General features: G+C 41.3%; 2 protein-coding genes across 2 annotated transcripts in view; both read left to right on the forward strand.

Annotated features, from left to right (window-relative positions):
• Positions 1–12,420, forward strand: part of atg2a (autophagy related 2A) — a 29,343-nt gene extending 16,923 nt beyond the window's left edge. The window contains exons 20-42 of the mRNA XM_031749127.2: positions 160–317; positions 625–757; positions 857–1,041; positions 1,133–1,213; positions 3,166–3,272; positions 3,370–3,462; positions 3,579–3,649; positions 4,476–4,552; positions 6,227–6,397; positions 6,487–6,613; positions 6,966–7,180; positions 7,286–7,515; positions 7,715–7,850; positions 7,972–8,199; positions 8,402–8,503; positions 8,764–8,848; positions 9,052–9,214; positions 9,443–9,512; positions 9,602–9,684; positions 9,792–9,913; positions 10,009–10,163; positions 10,281–10,439; positions 10,668–12,420. Coding sequence (XP_031604987.1) covers positions 160–317; positions 625–757; positions 857–1,041; positions 1,133–1,213; positions 3,166–3,272; positions 3,370–3,462; positions 3,579–3,649; positions 4,476–4,552; positions 6,227–6,397; positions 6,487–6,613; positions 6,966–7,180; positions 7,286–7,515; positions 7,715–7,850; positions 7,972–8,199; positions 8,402–8,503; positions 8,764–8,848; positions 9,052–9,214; positions 9,443–9,512; positions 9,602–9,684; positions 9,792–9,913; positions 10,009–10,163; positions 10,281–10,439; positions 10,668–10,904 — 3,188 coding nt within the window. The 3' untranslated portion in view covers positions 10,905–12,420. The remainder of the gene's footprint in view (positions 1–159; positions 318–624; positions 758–856; positions 1,042–1,132; positions 1,214–3,165; positions 3,273–3,369; positions 3,463–3,578; positions 3,650–4,475; positions 4,553–6,226; positions 6,398–6,486; positions 6,614–6,965; positions 7,181–7,285; positions 7,516–7,714; positions 7,851–7,971; positions 8,200–8,401; positions 8,504–8,763; positions 8,849–9,051; positions 9,215–9,442; positions 9,513–9,601; positions 9,685–9,791; positions 9,914–10,008; positions 10,164–10,280; positions 10,440–10,667) is intronic.
• A 1,218-nt stretch (positions 12,421–13,638) lies between these two features.
• On the forward strand, positions 13,639–19,162 carry trmt112 (tRNA methyltransferase subunit 11-2). The gene is made up of 4 exons (XM_031736055.2): positions 13,639–13,830; positions 17,265–17,366; positions 17,908–18,000; positions 18,734–19,162. Exons 1-4 carry the CDS (start codon positions 13,756–13,758, stop codon positions 18,833–18,835), a joined length of 372 nt encoding a protein of 123 aa, XP_031591915.1. The 5' UTR covers positions 13,639–13,755; the 3' UTR covers positions 18,836–19,162.
• The last annotated feature ends 2,118 nt before the right edge of the window (positions 19,163–21,280 follow it).

Genomic DNA, 21,280 nt, shown 5'->3' on the forward strand with positions numbered 1-21,280 from the left:
TTGAGCATATTGTAGATTTATTAGACATAATAACCTCTCAGGTCATCTTATATTAAGTATTTTATTATGTTTGGAGAATTTTTCCTTCACTGATGAGCAAAATTAAACAGACAAAATGTTTTTTCCTTCGTCTTCTCTCATGCTCTCTCTCTGCTGTAGACTCTGACTCAGAAGAGGACGAGTGTCAGTACTACTTGGCCAGTGAATCATCTGGAAAGTCGCATCCGATGGCTCCTCGTCCCAACCACAATCTGAGCCTTCTCTCCCTCACTGTGATTATCGGGAAGGGTCGCCTCCAAGCCAGGACAGACAAGAAGGTGGCCAAAAGACAGTGAATTTTGTGGATTTTAACTGCATCAGATACAAATTATTAAAACCTTCCAAGATTGTTTATCTTAAACTACAATGTGTTGGAACTTCTTATTTTTAGCCTTTCAAGTCAGGAGATGAAGATTTAATGACTATAAAGTAGTTGTAATCAGATTTCCAACCACATGTTAATGAATGTATTTATCTAAATTTATTCATTGTTTCTATCATCATGAAGATGTGTAAAATGCTTTTCCATTGTTAAATGTGTATTCGTCATGTATTGTTCTGCTGACACTGATGTCATTGATTCAGGAGGACCAGAGTCACGGAGAGCTCGTGCTTGATCTGGAAGGGGGGAAGATATTCAGTGTAGCGCAGCATCAAAATGACCCCAATCTCAGTTTCCTGTGTCTGGAGAGCAGACGAGTGGAGCTCTACCATCGAGGTACGCATTGTGGTGTTATTTAAAGACATTTAGTTTCAGCATGGTGTGTGTTATGCACTAAGTATGCAGTTAACTTTTTCATGTGCTGCACAAACACAGCTGTCTTGAAGGACACCCCCATCCCGCAGCGGTTGGAAATGCCCAGCTTCATGCCCCCAAAGCACCTGGACCTCACCATCTACCCCACAGAGGTGGGAGTGAGCAGTGTGAGCGGCAGGGAGGGGGAGGTGCAGATGTTATCCACAGCCATCAAAATCACACTGGACCCTCAGAGAAATGTCAAGGCATGTCCTCATATACCTGATAGTGATGATGATGATGATTGTTATTGTTATTGTTGTTGATTTGGTTTTTTATTTCTTGTTCTCTTCACAGGAGTTCCTCGTTGCCCTTCGCCTTCAAGGTGCCACCATGCGACATTACATGACGCAAACCAACCACAGTTGGCACGAGCAGGTAAGAAGCTGAATGAATCACACTAAAGAGGCACACCGGTGCAATGGTTTGTACGGTCTACTAACAGCAAAAAGGTCCTCAGTCTGAATCCACCAGCTAGCTGATATAGAAGCCACTGAAAACAAAATAGCATTTTGCTGAAGTCGAAATCTAGAGAGCTAGCTCACTGGTTAAGCAGGCGACCATATGCCATATGGCTGAAATGCAGCAGCCTTTGCTGCGGCTCTTTGTTATGTGTTGTTACCCCTCCCAGTCTCTTTCCTGTCTTTCTTTTTCTGTCTAAATCAAACAAAAATGTTTTTTAAAAAAACTTCTGAGGAAGTCAGAATTTTGACTTGTGGATGGCAAAAAATATACATTTTTCTGTGGGGGAACAAGCTTCTGTAGGCTTTCTATGTGGAGTTTCCATGCTCTCCGCATTCCTTAATAAGTTCTCTCCAGATCGTGCGGCTTCCTTTTGCAGTCCAAAGACATGCATGTGAGGCTAATTGGTGATTCTAAAATGGCAACAGGTGTGAAAATGAGCATGAATTTGTCTTCTTGTTCTCTGGGTTAGCCCTGCTGTGGACTGGCGACCTGACCAGGGTCTACCTGCATCTCACCACTTTGACAGCATGATAGGCTCCAGCACTGCTGCAACCCTGAATCCTGAATTGGACAGTTGGTTAAAAAAATGAATGGTAGTTTTTGCTATTCAATTTTGAAGTATTTGGATTAGAAATTTCAGCTGTCATAGAGAAAAATGTCAGACTTGCTGTTTTGCGATTCAGGAAATATCTTTTTCTTCCTAGACTGCTGTTTTTTGACATTCTACAAAAAGATATCTGCACAGATTTCTTTTTTCTTTTCTTTTTTGGTAAACTGGCTAAAAAGGACTGAATAGAAACTAGACTAACACACTATTATTGTATTTATTTTTTTTATAGTGAGCCATTTTTCCAAGTACTTGGAGTAAACAACTTTTCTCCTGCCCTCCCCTCTGGGACACTATCATAATTTAATGACTGCTTTCAGTTCTAAAAACATCCCCTGTTCAGACTGCAAGTTTTTCTTTCTTGAGTAGAAATAATGCCAGCTAAATGTCGGTTTAGACCCCGCCATAGTCCCAGAGCTCCTTCCATCGTGAAAGAGTTTTACTCTTCTATCACTCTCCCTCTTTGCTTTTCTTGGCTCTTACAACAACAGGACGCTTTTTTGCTGTGTTGAGTTTCCACAGTTACTCTGGTTCTTCCAGCATCCACCATTTCTCTTATCTGTGTGAAAATGGCTGAAAATAGCTACCAGGAAAACACAGGCTCTGTCTTACTCTAGTTTTGGAAGCACAATTAAGCCCTCATTTTCTTCATTTTCTGCACCATCAGTCTAAACACTGATGCTGTCATTATTTTATAGCCACTATCTTGTGCAGTCAACATATAATTCACGATTATACATTAAGAAAAAACATTTAAATTGCTGCATCAGGGAGGTTGCAGGCGATTTAGAAAGTGCTGTAATCACTGATGTAGATGTGGTTTAGAGGAGATGTGTGGGGGGAAGAAAAAAATATATATACTTGGACCTCACAGATTGATTATACAGGTCAGATTAATTGCGCTGAAAATGTTTCTGTACAGGAAATGAATAAAAAATCCAGACAGCTGAAAACGGCTGCGAGTGTGCTGGCAGCTGCTATTAGTCTATTACCGGCTCTGCCAAAAACAACTTCTTGCTCCCAGAAATAATAAATGAGTATAGGTTGTTACACTGTAGACAGAAAAAAATATGATTTAAGATGGAAAATTACATATAACTATAATGAGCTCTATCCTGCAGAACGTGTAAATGTGGTAATTAAACCGGTAGTTAAACCATTTGGACTAAAGGGAAAAATAAAAAGCGCACTCTACACAAAGAAGTCAAATAAAGTGGATAAAGTATAAATTTACTTCATGACCTGCAAACTGTTCCAGCTGGTCGACTTCCTGGATGTCATCGACGATCCTATTCTGGGATACACCGCGCCGGCCGTCATCACTGTCCTCCACACGCACCTCGCTACCTGTGCTGTTGACTATAGGTATACACCCAAAAGAGAGGTTTTGTAAACTAATGTGGACATGGATTTTGTTTTGTTTTTCTCGTTTTACACCCTTGTTTCATATCTTGTTTCTCAGACCCCTGTATCTGCCCCTGCGAGTGTTATTCACAGCGGAGTCCTTCTCTCTGTCCAGTAATATCATTGTTGACACTGCCACCTTCCACCTCAGGTACTCGACATAAAGATTGTCCATTAAAATGATAATCAAAACCGTTGCTGTCAGTTTTTGTCACAGTGTATGAATCGTTGTGAGACCTTTGTTCATTTTTGTTCTGTTGTGGTCAGATTCATCCTGGATGATTCTGCTCTCTACCTCTCTGACAAATGTGAGACTGAAACAGTGGACTTGAGGAGAGGTAAGGTACTTCAGATGCCTTTTGGAGCTGTGTCAAAACAGGTTTGGTTTGGTTTGGGTTTCTTTTTTGATTTTATCTGTTAGAGTTATTCAGGACTGTGTGCTGAGGAACTCCAGTGAAGCTTAGACGAGAAGTAGCATTTTCTTTTCTTATCTTTCTTTTCTTATCATTGGCCATGCTGCTCAGAACAACAGATGACTGAACAGTGAAAATGGTTATCCCAAGTTTGGTGGTCTAGTATTTTTAAGATGAGGCCTATGAGACTGATATTAGAGCTGTTTAAGAGTAATTTACCATCCTCTGAATTGTTTTGGCCTTTAAAGTGGTGGATCACATAAAGTATGTGAGCTCTGTATGATGTTAAATGGAGGTAATACCCTCAGTTTGTCAAACATCTGGAAAACGTACTAGGTAGAGCCAATCAGAAGAAAGTCGTATTTCTTAGAAAAGGGGGCTAAAATTGTTTGTTTCTGTATTGAGGCGCAGTTTAAGATAAATCAGGGTTATTTTGAACTGTTAATCATGCTCCAGTATAGTCCAAGAATAAAACATAAAAAAAATATGGCTGGAACTGGGCCTAAAAGGTCATCTTTATGCTGAAAGTAAAAAGAAGAGCTACGTCCACCGGTTAATGTTGGGAAGCTGAATGGCAAATAGAAAGGTCACTTAATTTGTACTTTTTCCAAAAACAGGCATTCTGAAAACAAGTTGGCCAGTTCAAGGGCTGTCCTGCAGTTATTGTTAGTAAAATAAACAAAAAATGTGTTGAAATGACTGCAAAATAAGCAGTTTCCTAATAAAACCACCGCGTGTTTGTGTCATACAGACTACGTGTGTGTCCTGGACATTGACCTGCTGGAGCTCGCCATCACCACATGGAAAGGCAGTGATACGGGAAAGCTGGTGAGTGCTCACCATCTGTTTACTTACCTTTGTCTCCTTCACCCTCAGCAGCCGTGAACCACAGCAAGAAAAAAAAAAAAGAAAAAGATTACTGCTGCCAGCAAAATATGTGAGCATAAATAAAACATTACAATTTAGCGCAATTATCTTCACAAACCACTAACAAGCACAGGCTTTGTGTTTATAAATATTTTGTTTGTTATAATGAAGTTTAAATACGATAAAAAGCCCCAGGTAGCAATTTAGGACTAGAATCTCTTTCAGCTGGGCAGGAAACCAAAACCAGCCACAGTAAACAGGGCGTCCCTCCTCACCCATGCAGCTGTCCTATAACCAGGTCAGTGAGGACATATTCAGGGTATAATATGAAAAATGTCTGTTTAAAATCAATTAAAATTGCTCTAAATGTCTATTTTCAATCTTTATTTGGGTACATTTGATCTGTTTGCTCTTTTTTTTAATTATTTGTTTTCCTTTTTATTAAATTTTTAAAGTTTTTATGGGCTGTAATTAGACAAAAAAATTTTAGATCCCGAGGCAATACAGACAAACGAAAGAAAGAAAGAACAAGGAAAAAAAAGATGGATAAGAGTCATTACAAGTAAGTTAAATATTCAGATAAACAAAGCATCAACAACGTATAATGATGCAGCCATAATAAACAAACAACCTCATCAACAACGGCTGTGGCTCAGGAGGGTAGAACAGATCGTCTACCAATCAGAAGGGTTGGTGGCTTGATCCTCGGTTTTCTTTAGTCTCCGTGAAGCGTCCTCAGGCATCCAGGAGTATAAGTGTGTGAATGATCAGTTTAAAAAGCATGTGTGGGCATGAGGCTGGTAGTAAGCGAGTGCATTGAGTGCTCAGTTAGAATAGAAAAGCCATATACAAGTACCCGTCCATGTTCTTGATTATGCCAAGCTCAGGTTTTCTGTGCTGGAGAAATTGCATGCAGTATATATTTTTAAATCGATTTTTGACTAGAAGTTTTTAAGTTTGTAGAATATTTAAAGGCACAATGAATTATATTGGAGAAGAAAACTCCCATCAGTCTTAATTGAGAATTATTTACTCACTGAAGAAAATATCAAACGGTAGGAAAAAAACCTAAATCCCTCTGATTTAAATCATAGAATTAGTAGATACATTTATAGGAAAGTATAATGAAGGATGGGGATATGGATGATGTATTTGAGAAAATGTAGAGTAGAAAATATGTAATGAAAAAGAATCTCTTTTATTTTCTTTCTTGTATTAATTTACTATAAGTTTAAAATGAGATACACAAAAAAGTAGATATGTACAACCTGTCCTTTTCCCCCTTATAGTATTTCTATAAACATGACTTTTAAAAGTTGTGATTTTTTTTTTCTCTTTTATGTATAGATTGAGGTTTCACAATGAAAAATGAAGTTTAAAGAAAATATGTAAATAAAAAATTGTAAATTTTAAGGATTAAAAGATTAAATGAGAAGAGGATTTGATTTAATGAAGTTTCTGAATAAACTCAGCTACAATAAAACTCTATTTCTATACCATTACACATTTTGTTAACATTTTTAACAAATGTTTTATCTTTTTGGTGGAAATGTCGCAGCTTTAAGGTTCTCTCATCTGTCTCATGATCTTCCCTCCTGTGTCCCAACTGCCATTGGTCCTCTCTTTATTCTGCAGTCTCAGCCGCTCTTTGAGCTCCGTTGTTCCAACAATGTGGTCCATCTGCACACCTGTGCAGATTCCTGTGCTGCCCTCGTCAATCTGCTGCAGTACCTGGTCTCTCAGGGCGACCTGCACCCGCCGCCACGACACACCTCGCCCACTGAAATCGCTGGACAGAAATTACCAGTAAGGCTGGTGAAATGTGGCGTGTATGATGTTTACTTTAAAGATGTGATAAAATGGTCCAACATACCAATGTTGTTGTGTTTTATTAGCTGTCAGAAAGTCCAGCGTCTATGCTGCCCTGTCCTCCCGCTGAAACCGCCGAGATCAACCAGTACGACCTGGCTGACGCCTTAATCGACACAGAGAAGAGCCACAGAGAAGAAAGTTTAGAACCAGGTACTGCAGAGTTGCTCTGTTTATAACTCCTGACATCATCCTGACAGCCTATAGTTAGGTAAAATTATCCCGTTCCCATGTGTCCAGACATGCTTCAATTTACACACGGGAGATTTCTCTACAGACATTTGTAGAAGTCAGGCCAGTATTATGAAAATGTAGATTTAAAAACTTAATTCAGTTCCTTTTTTTTTTTTTTTTTTTTTTTTAATGATATCATTTGAGTGTCTGAAAACCCAAAAAATTCTGTAGTGGGAACAGAGGCATTCTTTGTATAACAGGCGGTTTTATGGTCTGTATAGAGTATCAGTTTGCTAAATATTTACATCTGATTCTGTCTGCTTTCATCCAGGTTCACCTTCAATGCCGAGAAGCTCCCCCGTCTCCGTCTACCTGTTCCCCGATGAAGCCTCAAAGCACGGCCCCTCTGTCCTTCAGGGGGAGCTTGATGGGCTGGTTGCCACAGCGACAGAGGCGCAGGCAGATATGATGTCAGAGGAAGGCTCCGAGGGCTCCACCGACAATGACGACTTCTGCATCCTGGAGGCTCCCGGCATGGGCATCCCTGTGAGGGTCCCCTCTTAGCTTTCACTTCCCTGTCACCTCTCATTCATGAACCCATTTCAGACTCTGTGCTCACTCACAAGATGTCTACATGTGTGTTTATTACAGCCCAGGGATGGGGAGCCGACGGTAACGGTGCTGTGCGAGGGGCCCATTAGAGTGAAGGATAGCCATTTTTCCCGGCCACGTGGCAGCTCAGACCTGCTCCGAGCCCCGAGTCGCTTCCCGGTGCCTCAGAGTAGGGTAGTTTTACGGGAGATCTCTGTGGTCTGGCACCTTTACGGGGGAAAGGATTTTGGAGGCAGGCCTATGTCTCTGCATGCTCAGAACGCGAACAGGTAACAATGCACATGAATTCTTTCATGCACAGATACCCATGGTTATTATATACTTAATTATATAAATATTAAAGTACTGAAACATTAGCACACTGATTGGTCAGTCCAGTCCATAAGTTTTTTGAAACTTTTGTGTACATAGTTTGTCAGATTTATAGTTTTTTTGTTCTCCTGTGTGTGTGGGTGCACCTCTCTGCAGAGGTCGTTCAGTCCCCGCTGGCGTCCGTGGGTCACCTTCTCGTTCCGCCCCCTCCTCTCGACCGCAGAACTCTTGGCGCTCAGCTGGAGGCATCGGCCGTCAGCACAGCCTGCTGATGGAGATACAGCTCACCAAGGTACACTAATGCATTGATATCACTGGTTTGAAAATGTAAGTTTTTTTTAAATACATATTGACATACAGCCATACATCACTGTACCTCTGTCTCAACATGTGTCTCCTGTTTTGTCCTCCAGGTGTCGTTCCAGCATGAGTCCTACCCAGTGGCTGTAGCGGGGCAGGATGGGGAGGGGTCAGCAGCACCTGCGGTCGGGGTCGGTCCCGGTGGTGAGCAGCCGCTCTCCAGGCAGGTGTTCATCGTCCAGGAGCTGGAAGTTCGAGACCGACTGGCCTCCTCACAAATCAACAAATTCCTCTACCTCTACACTAGTGAGAGCATGCCCCGCCGAGCCCACTCCAACATGGTGAGACAGAGAGACGGAGGGTCTTTGATTAGAACTGAATTTTCTGTCGTGCACAGCATCTGACTTGGAGTCAAACCATCCTGATGTTGTAAATCTTTACTTGCTTTGTGCACTTTCTATTTAGCTTAGCTTTAATGCAATTAGGGACATGCTGAACAGACTTTGAATGATAGTACTCATGTGGTGTGTCTCATTTTTGTAGTTGACTGTGAAGGCCCTGCAGGTGTGTCCTGAGTCTGGCCTCGGGGGGCCAGAGTGCTGTCTCCGGGTCAGCCTGCTGCCACTGAGACTCAACATCGACCAGGTAACTTTTGGGACTGAATACTGAGAGCTGCTCTTGAACCTCGTCCATGAGGTGGTGGCACAAAAAAACAAGTCTTACTGCAGAAATTATTTTGAGTACAGATGTATTAAATCTGTTTGATTGTCATAAATGAGCCGCTTCACACTCCACAGATGTTTCTTTGTAGCTCAAAATTCATTCAGTACCATTCATTCTGCTGTTTGTACTGCTCCCATAAAGTATTCACATCTTTTCTTATTTTTTTTCTGTTTCTTGTGTAGGACGCACTGTTTTTCCTGAAAGACTTTTTTAGTAATCTAGCTTCCTCTGTTAATCCTTACCTGCCTGTGGATCCTGCAGCTGAAGGTGAGCTCTGTCAGGTCTTCTTTTATCATTCAATTCTTTGATGTCAGATCTGCCGAGCTGATTTTTATGGAGTTGTAGTCTTTTTCTTGTTCATCGTTGTGGCACAATGAATTTTAATTAGCTACAGAGTACATTTAAATGATGACTGAGGTGAATTTTTAGCATGCTAGGTTTGTGACCTGTTGTAATTTCTTTGTTTTCAGTGAAGGCAGATTTCTCCCAGAAGGGGTCTGAGGATCTAGAGATGGCTGCTGCTGCTGGTAGTCTCGGACCTGACCTCACAGCTTCTGTGGAAACTACCTACAGTGAGCAGAGTTCCTCTTCTGCTGGCTCCAGCACCTCCTCTGACCAGCCAATCTACTTCCGGTATGTAGTGACTGAAAAGAGAGTGAGAAATCCAGCGAAAGAGAATAAAAAAGAGCAGAGAATACTGTAAAGATGATGTAAGTTACTAGCTAGGAAATTCCTATGTTACAGAAGCCAAAGAAGAAAATTCACCTCTAACAAATTAGGTTAAATAAAGTAGAGTAACTCAAAGACTAAAAGTTTAAATGATTGATAAAGTTTCCCGCGTCTTGTCTCCATCCTTTTCAGGGAGTTTCGTTTCACATCTGAAGTGCCTATCTGGCTCGACTATCATGGCAAGCATGTCGTCATTGAACAAGTGAGTGGTCATTCAGAGATCCTGTCTACTGATTCAAACAAAAAGCTGAAGGGTTTAAATGATGTGTTTTCACACTTGTTGTTCCTCAGGGGACGTTTGCAGGGATTCTGATCGGTCTGGCCCAATTAAACTGCTCCGAGCTGAAACTGAAGAGGCTCTGCTGCAGACACGGGTAAAAACAAAACAAACCAACAAGCAAACATTTCAGATATTTTTCAGTAATTTGCCCTAAATTTGCTGTTAGTAGTTTGACTTTCTGAGACTTTCTGCATGTTCCAGTCTCCTCGGGGTCGACAAAGTGATTCAGTACGCCGTCACAGAGTGGCTGACGGACATCAGGAAGAATCAGCTGCCCGGCATCCTGGGAGGTGTCGGACCCATGCACTCAGTCGTCCAGCTGTGTAAGTTGCTTTTGTCTTCTGCAACATTTTTACAGCTGCTTTCCATTGTTGATTGCATTGTGATTCATACTTCCTCTCTCCTTCATCCTGTCCAGTCCACGGAGTGAGGGATTTGTTCTGGCTGCCTATAGAGCAGTACAGGAAGGATGGACGCATCATTCGAGGTCTCCAGAGGGGGGCAGCGTCCTTTGGTACCTCAACAGCATCCGCTGCTCTGGAGCTTAGCAACAGGCTGGTGCAGGCTATCCAGGTACTCTGAGTGCAGATCATGACTCTTAGTTACACAGAAGTTAAAAGCCTGAAGGTAAAGAGCACACATTCCTAATATGCCAATAACTCTTCTGGTGTCTGTGTACCTCTGTGACAGGCTACAGCAGAGACCGTGTACGACATCTTGTCTCCAACGCCTCCTCTGAATCGCTACGCCATCACCGAAGGCCGGGCCACCTCTAGTCGACCTCGAAGAGTCGCCCAGCCTGCAGACCTTAGGGAAGGAGTGGCCAAGGCCTACGACACTGTCAGGGAGGTGCGTGCCCGAATAGACGCTCTTAAAATGTAGAAAGAGTTCGTGGGTTAGAGGCCAGGGTTAACCAGGGCTGAGGATGAAAAGAAAATTTCTGCAGCTACATCTATGTTGGTAGAAGAGGGTAACTATATGTTAAAAGGCCCTGTAGAAACTTCAGCATGCATGAATGCAAAGGGGGCTGAAACCCTAAATTTTTAGACTAAACTGTCTGCTCTCTTTGCTCTCCAGGGAGTGATTGACACGGCCCAACAGTTGTGCGATGTAGCATCCCGCGGCCACGAACAGAAAGGTCTCCCCGGAGCCGTGGGCGGCGTCCTGCGGCAGATCCCGCCCACTGTAGTCCGACCTTTAATAGTGGCCTCTGAAGCCACCTCCAATCTCCTGGGTGGCATGAGAAACCAGATCAAACCGGACGCCCGGAAAGAAGATTTCCTCAAGTGGCGCACAGAGGACGCCCAAGAATGAGGACAGCTTTTTGTGTCTGTGTGTGAGGGGAAAGTGTGTGTGCGTACGTGTATACGAGAGTATGAGATTATGATTTGGGAAAGTCTGTTCTGTGGGAATCCAGGGGTTGTGTGAGTAGCTGCATGTGTGTTGTGTCTAAAAAGAGTCAGCGTGTGTTCCAATGCAAAAAAGAGAAAAGGAAAGAAGAAGAAATTTTAAAAAAAAAGAAAAAAAAAAGGACTAACTACTGCTGCAGTTCCTGACGCGCAGTGTTTAATGTTGCTCCCACATACATAGACGTGCCAGACTTCATTTTTCTGTTTGGGATTCGCTTGTTTTCCTGCTCTCTGTAACACACTAGTCTTTTTCTTCTTAACGTTAGTGCAAACATATCACGGTCACTTTCTGCTGGCTTCGTTTTCAGTCTGACCCTGGCAGAGGGGGCAGGTAAGATTATCACGCTCTGTGTTTCCTCACTCATTTGTGTGCTCTGAACTGTGATGCTTGAAGCTGTTTGTAATTTGAAGCAGTGATTTTAAGCACGAGTTGCACGGAGAAGGGATGTTTATGACTGAGAGCAGCTTCACTTTAATGAGCCTTCTGCAGATGAGTGGGGGGTACCTGTCTTACGAGGGGGTTGCCATGTGTTAGTTTTGCTCTCTTTGTGCTCATAATGGAAACTGAAAATATTTTTGATCAAGTGTCCTTTGCTTAACACCCTTGCAGATGGTACAAAGCTGTGTGATTGGTTTAGCTGTGACTCCCACTATGCACCCGCTACCCTCAGTGCTGTTATTCGTGCCATAAACCTTACAGTGTCCTTTTTAACTAGTTTGTGTTGCCTTCCTCGGACCTGTACCTCATCCCCTAATCAAAGCTCAGCACATACAGTGGCATACCTGACTGAACAGAAACAACGGGTCACATGAAGTCTCTAAATTTTGTAGCATATTGGATTCTGCTCGAGCTTCACGAAGATGATCGTTTTTCCAAGCTGACGTCACTGCAGCTCTCCTGTTAAATGTCAGATCCTGGGATCTCAATTAGCCCACTATGTCCTCAGAAGTCCTCTGCCCACATCTTTAGTTGCCTTTCTGCATTTTTTTTTTGTAATTGTCTCTTCTTCTTAGTGTTTTTTTAATATTATTATTATTTTGTTAAAGCATAAGTATTGTCATATTTGTTTTCAGAGTAAGAGTAAAGAGGTATGTGAATCTGGTGAAAATGGAGGATGGAAAAATTAGGGTTAAAAATGTTTTACATTTTCTCTTTTTTTGTTTGTTTGTTTTTAATCAGTGTGAGGGACGCATGTGTGTGTGTGTGTCTGTCTGTCTGTGAATGTGTGAGGATGAGAAAATGTGTTTGTGTGCGCTCATGATGCACGTCTGTGAAGGTGACAGGTTGATGCTTGTTACACCTCTTGCGTGTAATTACTATTTACTATATCATAAACTGTATGAATGACCTGTATAATACAAAGATGAGGATTATACAAAATTAATAGAAAAATTAAAAAAATTTGAGTATAAAAACCGAACACCTGTCTGGCTTTATTTATTTATTGTATTTTTATTATTATGAATCTTATTATTGTTATTATTATTTATTTATTGTATCTATTGCTAATTTAAGCAGTGTTGTTGCTGTACAGTTTGTATACTGTGGCATTTCAGGAACTTGTAATTACTTACATCCAAAATGAGGGCTGGTATTGTATCTTCACTTGTTTAAAAAAGGTAAGACTCAAACTAACTCAATCTTGAGCTGGTGCAGTAATTAAACCTTTAAGTATGTACTGGTGCATCAATAATTATATTGCAAATCCTGAGTATTGATAATATTTTTATAAAATATACTGAGAATAGTGTATTTGCATATTTTTTTTTTTTACTTTTTTAACTTTAATCTCTTTCATTACTTTTTTCTCTGATAATCTTTGTGCATGTTGCGTGATGAAAGGGTTATTACAAAAAAAATCACACTTTTTAATTTTTTACACTAAATACTTAATAATGGGCGATTCTATAGTTGGAGGAAAATTTAGACTTCAAAAATTATAAAAAGAACAAAAGGCAGAGAGAAACTGTAATTTTCTATTATGTGTTTAAGAAAAACAAACGTTTATAGAAATAAAGGAAGGAAACTTTAAAATTCATGTGTCTTTAGTTACTGTGACACGGTGAAGACTGGTAAAATACAAAATATGTCAAAGAGGACTAACCTTTGATCTACCTATGGTGTTCATGTCACTTTCTCTTGTTCATCTCTCTGGTTTGTCTCCTCCGGTTCCAGGCTAAATAGGTGTTACCGAAATCTACAAAATAAAGGATATATAAATTTCGCTGCCAAAAAACTGATTTTTTAGAAACTTGCAGTGCAAAATTACTGTTATGTAAAGTATATTAAAAATATATCAAAATACGTTAATATTATTTAACATATTTAAACTGGTTGGATCATTATAACAAACGTGTCAAAAAAACAAAAAACAAAGAAAAGATGAATTTATAACTTACTTTCTAATTTGACCTGCAGTTTGGTACTGCAGAAGTAGGAACAAGAGGAAAAAAACAAAAAAGAGGGGTATTCAAAAGCTACTTTATATATTACATATTTTGGAAACATTTTTTGTATAATTTATACGACAAATATTTGTTTTAGTGTTTTTGTGGTACAGAAAATGTGCCTTTATTTTAAAAAAAATACCCCTAATAATAAATTAAAAGCCACTAGGAATCAACGGAAGCTTCGGGAATCTTTTACGCGACGTACCACCGTCACTTCCGGTGCACATGTAAACTCCGCAGCGTGGTTTACGTGTAGCTGTCAGAGTGTTCGCAGTTTTCTGGCTTTTTAGCGCCTGTTTGTAAACATGAAGCTCCTCACGCACAACATGTTGACGTCTCACGTGAAAGGGGTCACCAAGGGATACCCACTGCTCATCAAGGTAACCGCGAAACACCTGGACAGCAGCTAATTCTAAAACACCAGAGCTCACCGAGCTTATCGCGACACACGTTTCTGCTAACGCCGAGTTCTAGTGTTTAGGTTTGATTTATGCAGCAGCAGTTCACAGTTCGCTTTATACTGTAAGGCTGAGACGTCCAGGATTAGAGAGAAACCCAAACAATCAGATGTTTCCCTCTGAGCTGCATTTGGCAACAGTGGGAAGGAAGAACTCCCTTTTAGTAGGAAGAGACCTTCGGGAGATCCAGGCTCAGGGAAGGGCAGCCGTCTGTTGTTTCTCTGCGGTTTTTACGGCTAATATCTTTGCTATTTTGGTAAACAGGTTCTAAACTACATGATTTATGAAGGGGCCATATATAAAATAAAGAAAATACGTTTATAGTGTGGTTATATTATATTTGTTGCATTTTCTGCTGACCTCTTGGGCAGCTCTCTCATTAAAAAAAGACATTTTTAATGTCAGGGAGCGCTTTTACCTCGATAAGAATATGGAAAAGTAACTTGATAGGCTTGGTAAGGCTTGATATTGTTATAGGTCAAAAAGTAATTAAGAACAGTTTAAATACCAACACGAATCCAGGAACAGTTGGCAGGGTCAGGAGTAAGAGGAGAGTAATAAAGGGAGAGTACAGAGAGACAAGGACAAAACCCACACTTTCAGAGAGAGAAAAAACTTAATGACATCAATTAGTGGGATAAAATGTGAGGAGAGTGGAAATAATCCGAGCCTATTGCAGCATAACCTGATCCAGCTCCAGCTATAATCTTCATGATGATGAGAGGTTTTAAGCCCTAATCGTAAAGGTAGTCAGTATACAGGGAGTGCAGAATTATTAGGCAAGTTGTATTTTTGAGGAATAATTTTATTATTGAACAACAACCATGTTCTCAATGAACCCAAAAAACTCATTAATATCAAAGCTGAATGTTTTTGGAAGTAGTTTTTAGTTTTAGCTATTTTAGGGGATATCTGTGTGTGCAGGTGACTATTACTGTGCATAATTATTAGGCAACTTAACAAAAAAAATAAATATATACCCATTTCAATGATTTATTTTTACCAGTGAAACCAATATAACATCTCCACATTCACAAGTATACATTTCTGACATTCAAAAACCAAACAAAAACAAATCAGCGACCAATATAGCCACCTTTCTTTGCAAGGACACTCAAAAGCCTGCCATCCATGGATTCTGTCAGTGTTTTGATCTGTTCACCATCAACATTGCGTGCAGCAGCAACCACAGCCTCCCAGACACTGTTCAGAGAGGTGTACTGTTTTCCCTCCTTGTAAATCTCACATTTGATGATGGACCACAGGTTCTCAATGGGGTTCAGATCAGGTGAACAAGGAGGCCATGTCATTAGTTTTTCTTCTTTTATACCCTTTCTTGCCAGCCACGCTGTGGAGTACTTGGACGCTGCGTGTGATGGAGCATTGTCCTGCATGAAAATCATGTTTTTCTTGAAGGATGCAGACTTCTTCCTGTACCGCTGCTTGAAGAAGGTGTCTTCCAGAAACTGGCAGTAGGACTGGGAGTTGAGCTTGACTCCATCCTCAACCCGAAAAGGCCCCACAAGCTCATCTTTGATGATACCAGCCCAAACCAGTACTCCACCTCCACCTTGCTGGCGTCTGAGTCGGACTGGAGCTCTCTGCCCTTTACCAATCCAGCCACGGGCCCATCCATCTGGCCCATCAAGACTCACTCTCATTTCATCAGTCCATAAAACCTTAGAAAAATCAGTCTTGAGATATTTCTTGGCCCAGTCTTGACGTTTCAGCTTGTGTGTCTTGTTCAGTGGTGGTCGTCTTTCAGCCTTTCTTACCTTGGCCATGTCTCTGAGTATTGCACACCTTGTGCTTTTGGGCACTCCAGTGATGTTGCAGCTCTGAAATATGGCCAAACTGGTGGCAAGTGGCATCTTGGCAGCTGCACGCTTGACTTTTCTCAGTTCATGGGCAGTTATTTTGCGCCTTGGTTTTTCCACACGCTTCTTGCGACCCTGTTGACTATTTTGAATGAAACGCTTGATTGTTCGATGATCACGCTTCAGAAGCTTTGCAATTTTAAGACTGCTGCATCCCTCTGCAAGATATCTCACTATTTTTGACTTCTCTGAGCCTGTCAAGTCCTTCTTTTGACCCATTTTGCCAAAGGAAAGGAAGTTGCCTAATAATTATGCACACCTGATATAGGGTGTTGATGTCATTAGACCACACCCCTTCTCATTACAGAGATGCACATCACCTAATATGCTTAATTGGTAGTAGGCTTTCGAGCCTATACAGCTTGGAGTAAGACAACATGCATGAAGAGGATGATGTGGACAAAATACTCATTTGCCTAATAATTCTGCACTCCCTGTAGTGCTGAAGGCTCTGCCGTTTTTTCTCCTGCAAACTCCAGGAACCAGAAGTCACCCTGCGCTCTGAGAGCCAAGTGCTCGCATGGGATGAAATGGCACTATAAGATCACTACTGGGTATTCCACAGTCAGATGTATTGGCAAGAAATTAAGTCTGTTATTTAAGTTTTAATAGTTGATACTGCAGCTTTATCACCACACATCCAGACTCAAGGAGTTTCTTTTGCAGAGCCTTCATACTGATCTGAGATCAGTTACACTTACATACATACACAAATTTAGTTTGTTCACACGGGTTTACACTTAATTGGTGTTAAGCCTTTGTATACCTACACAGGTTTTATGTTTTTATCTATATATATATAAAATGAAATGTGCTGTACAAATAAAATTGCCATTACACGCAGTAACAGTTGCTGAATCACTGAAATGCACTTTACACTGAGCGTTTTATCATGTTGTCTAATTTGTGCTTGTGTGAATCGTGTGTGACTGTATATACTTTTTTATGCACCAGATGGCAGGGCAGCGCTCCTAATGTCACTGTAACCTCTGCGTCAGTGACAATAAAGCTTAATTCTAATTTTATTCTTGTGAAATCCGGTGTGAGATTTTAAGAAGTAGTCACGATTAATTAAAAATATTTTTTTCCTGTTACACACACGACAGAGTGGTTGATAGTTACTGCTGCTGTTTACCGCATAAACATCTTTTATTTTTATTTATTTATTTTCATATACAGTTAAATGTAAAATAGCACAGCAGAAATTTGGATATTATCTCAGGGGAATGTTGAAGATGGTTACATTGTACATCAGCTGTGTAACATTTCACTGAAAACAAGTATATAATTGCGTCAAACATTAAAATGCTTCTCATCTATAATTATTGATGGGTTGCATTTAAACCCTTGCCTATTGCCAGCAGTAACATGCTGGCAATAGGCAAATATGCACATCTGGTCTTGTGTGACATCACGCATGCGTGTTTTGAATGAGTGTTAATACTGAACTTTTAAAACTCGTGCGTCTCTGTTGCGCAGGCCACTGAGGTGAAGGTGAATGAGGTGGAGTTTAACCCTCAGTTTGTCAGCCGGATGATCCCCAAACTGGAGTGGGGCGCTCTGGTCCACGCAGCGGAGGAGGTGAGTCAGACATCACCGACTTTCATTGTTGATGCTAAACTGGCTGTATTGGGGTGTGAGTTTGAATGGATGAATGTTTAATGGACTGGCTACCTGTTCAGGTTGTGTCCTGCCCCTCACTGTTTGTTGGGATGGGCTCCAGTGAACCTGAGCTGGATGAGTGGTTAAGAAAATGATTCAAAGTGGCATAAAAAGAAAAAGAGAACTAATATTCGGTGAGCACCCTTTGCCTTGAAAGTAACATCAGTGCTCGGCACGCTTGCTTCTTAAGATGAATAATAAGGGAGGTTGTTTGAGTGTGTGTGGATTTCTTCTCCCTTTTCATGTGACCACAGGCTGAATAAGGTTATTTTTTATGACTCTGGCTTTTGTGTATGAGGTTGTTGTCTCGCTACGCCTTCCTGGTGATACTGCATCAATCTAATTGATTCATAAAGCGTCACAGGACTTGTGTTTATAAAAAAATGCTCCACAGTAAACTAGATCACTGGGGTGCATGTTGTAACGTAAACACCCGATGCAATCCTTTTTCTCTCTGCAGCTGGGTCATCGGCAGGACCTGCCAGGCGAGCTGGTGCAGGACTTCGAGAAAAATGAAGACTTCCTGAAGAAAGTGCACCGAGTGCTGTTAGAGGTAAATGGCTCCAAGATGCCAATTTTACGCCCCCCCTGTCTCTTCAAGGTCACTGTGGAAGTGACCTCAAAGGCAAAAACACCAAAACATCAGTGTCTTTAGTGGGCACGACTGGAAGAAATCTGTGAAATTTAGATTTGCCAGCTGTTTGTGGGTAATCAACACTGATACTACTCTGTCTACAAAATGCGACTGCTGCGTTAAAATCTTTCAAGCTGGCTTTATATGTGTAAAAATGCTTGACACTAACATTGGGCTGATACTTCATCTAACTGTAAGCCCCTTAGGCCACAGAGCCTGTCATTCACTCTTCTTCTTGACTGGCTGACAAAACTACAGCACAACCAGGAGCAGCCCACTCACACTGCTACCTGGTGACAGTAAAACATCTACAACATGTGTACATACAGTTCACAAACACAGTACCATAAACACCTGGGACATAAATCATTTGGATAATATTCTTGAAGATCAAGTTATTTGTACTTTTACACTTTCAGTGTATTTTCATTTCAACTTTAGTCCTAAATTTAATTTCAGGTGGTGTTAAAAGGGTTTTAAAATGCCTTAAACCTGCTTATACTTGTGTACACCCAGTAAAATCACCCTGTAAAATCGTGTAAAATCATCACCTCAGTCCAGCACCATGGAGTGTGTTTGAGAGCGTGATAATGTGTGTGTATTTTGCACTATGGTGCCACCTAGTGGTGACTTCTTGTCCGTTGCGTTGTAGGTGGAGGTGATAGAGGGCTGTCTGCAGTGCCCTGAATCAGGACGGGAGTTCCCGATCTCCAAAGGAATCCCCAACATGCTGCTGAATGAAGACGAGGTGTAGATGGCACCGCCGCGGTTCCCATTCACCTCCTCACCCCTAAACTGTGTTTCTGACTCTGGACTGCGTGCATTCAGAGACAGGCTGGACTCTGGCCAGAGTTGGAAAACGGGCCACTGGTTTGATTGTAGTTGTGGCATCTGAACAGCCGATGCTGCCGGTGGAGAAGATTTGACGATTAACAGATGGAAACGTTCCCTGAGAGTAACCCCCAGTGGTTTTATCTGTATTTATTTTTGTAACTGTTTTGACTCCTTTCTTGTTTTTTCTTGTCTTTTTTTTTTTTTTTTTTTTTCCTTTTTCAATAAAACTGTCCAGATTTTCATGACAGCCAGAGTCATTAGTGGAAAATATGGATTCAGTTATATGCTCAAATATAACCCAGAGAGGCTGGCTCTGAACCCCATGCTGCCTTCTGCTGAGGGCCAGATGACGTGGCAGTGGCTTGTCTATATTTGGCTTTGAGGAAAAAGAGGCAGAAACGGCAGGCAGGCAGGCTGGAAGTTGTTTTTGAGGAAGTCTTTCTATTTTTTTTTATTTTTTTTTTGTCCTTGAAGCCACATATTACAGCTCTCATGCACGCACGCACACACACACACACACACACACACACACAGAGTCAGACACAGACAGAGAAAACACCCCACCTGGGCATGCTCCTCTGATCTGAGATGGTCCGTGATGTGTCTGATCTTCGTAAGGTCGCTGACAGGAGGATTTGAGCGCCATGTTGACTAATTAGGCGTCTTTCATCGCCTTCTTTCTGATGTGAAGCGGCAGCAGTCAAGTTGGAGCAGGAGCCTGTTTGTTCGCAGGCGCTGTTATCATTTTTAGAAACACTGCCAGGACAGACGATGAAGGGGGAGGTTGACCAGAAGCCTAAAGGCAGCCTGAGTCTCTCCTACCTTTTCCTTCTACTTACAGCAATTACAGGCCTCCACCCGCAACTATAATAACGGTATAATGGGATGGCAGCAGAGCAGCAATAAAAGCCACCCCTGACAGATTAATAGTCCTCTCTGAGTTAGGAGCTGTAATTAACAATGAGACCGAAGAGGAACAGAGAGAAAAGTAAGGCGCTAGATTGAAAGCTTAAAGAGATAAAGATTTTTTTTTTTTTAAAGCGGGGGATCGACTGCCTTTGGAGTGATTTAATAAAATTCGGAGTAAGCCTTTAGAGTCTCTGCATGAACAAGTCAAAGCCTGAAATCACACCCAGCCTAAAGCTGCATTTTGAAATCAGCATTTTTGTGTTGCATAAATATTTAAAAGAGGTTTCACATTTTGTGAAATGGGCCTTTTAGCAGAAATCGATACCACTCTCATCTGGCTCTACTGGCAGGTGACAAATGGCCATCAACAGGAGCGCTGAAACTCATAAACTTACAGTTTTTATTGTTGGATTATTGATCGTCAGGATCTGTGGGTTTCTGGAGACATAGCTTGAGAATACTGCAGTGGTGGATTACAGCTTTTCTAATCTAAACTTTGCATTCCCCTTTTAGTATTTTTGATACTGCTGTACGCAGGGCTTCTTGACTTTACTGCATTTTCAAAGGTTTTTAGGAATAATTGATTGAAGGCGTCAGAGCCCAGTGATGTTTCACTCTGTGAGTCACAGACTGGCATTTAACTCCTTGCATGCACTCACATCTTTAGGTACACCTGTCCAGCTGTTTGTTAATGCAAATAGTTATTTAATGAATCACATGGCAGAAACACAATGCATTTAATATGAAAGAATGAGGAAGAAAGGTGATTTAAGTGACTTTGAACATGGCATTTTTGGGCTGGTCTGAGTATTTCAGAAACTTCGGATCTGCTGGGATTTTCCCCAAACAAACAACCATCTCCAGAGTTTACACAGAATGATCTTAAAAAGAGAAAATATCCAATGAGCAGTAGTTCTGTGGGTGAGAACACCTTGTTGATGTCAGAAGAATATGGCCATACTCCTTCAAGCTGACACAAAGGCAACAATAACCCAAATAACTACTCATTACAACCCAGGTATGCAGGGGAGCATCTATAAACAGAGAAAAATGAGACTATGAATAAAACGAGTTAAAAAAAATTGGACAATGGAAGACAGGAAAAGTTTGCTCTGATAGGTCTCATTTCTGCTGCAACGTTTGGATGAAAGGGTCAGAATTTGTTGGAGACGATGTGAAAGCATGGATCCATCCTGCTGTGCATCAACAGTTCAGGCTGCTGGTGGTGTAATGGTGTTGGGGGTATTCTCTTGGCACACTTTGAATGTTGTATAGACATTACAGCATACCTGAGTATTGTTTCTGACCATGTCCATCTGTTTACAACCCATCTTCTGATGGCTGCTTCCAGAAGGCTCACAAACTGTTTTCTTGAAAATGACGACTTCTCTGTGATCAAATGGCCTCCGCGGTCACCAGATCTCAATCCAACACAGCACTTTTGGGATGTCCTGGA

Source organism: Oreochromis aureus, linkage group 2 (genome assembly GCF_013358895.1).
Source record: "Oreochromis aureus strain Israel breed Guangdong linkage group 2, ZZ_aureus, whole genome shotgun sequence".
NCBI classification, from domain to species: Eukaryota; Metazoa; Chordata; class Actinopteri; order Cichliformes; family Cichlidae; genus Oreochromis; species Oreochromis aureus.

Bases quoted from the DNA above. Each gene is read 5' to 3' on its own strand.
- trmt112 (XM_031736055.2), top strand. From the start codon at position 13,756: ATGAAGCTCCTCACGCACAACATGTTGACGTCTCACGTGAAAGGGGTC. The intron at 13,831-17,264 runs GTAACCGCGAAA...TCTGTTGCGCAG, and splicing joins GATACCCACTGCTCATCAAG to GCCACTGAGGTGAAGGTGAA. The intron at 17,367-17,907 runs GTGAGTCAGACA...TTCTCTCTGCAG, and splicing joins TGGTCCACGCAGCGGAGGAG to CTGGGTCATCGGCAGGACCT.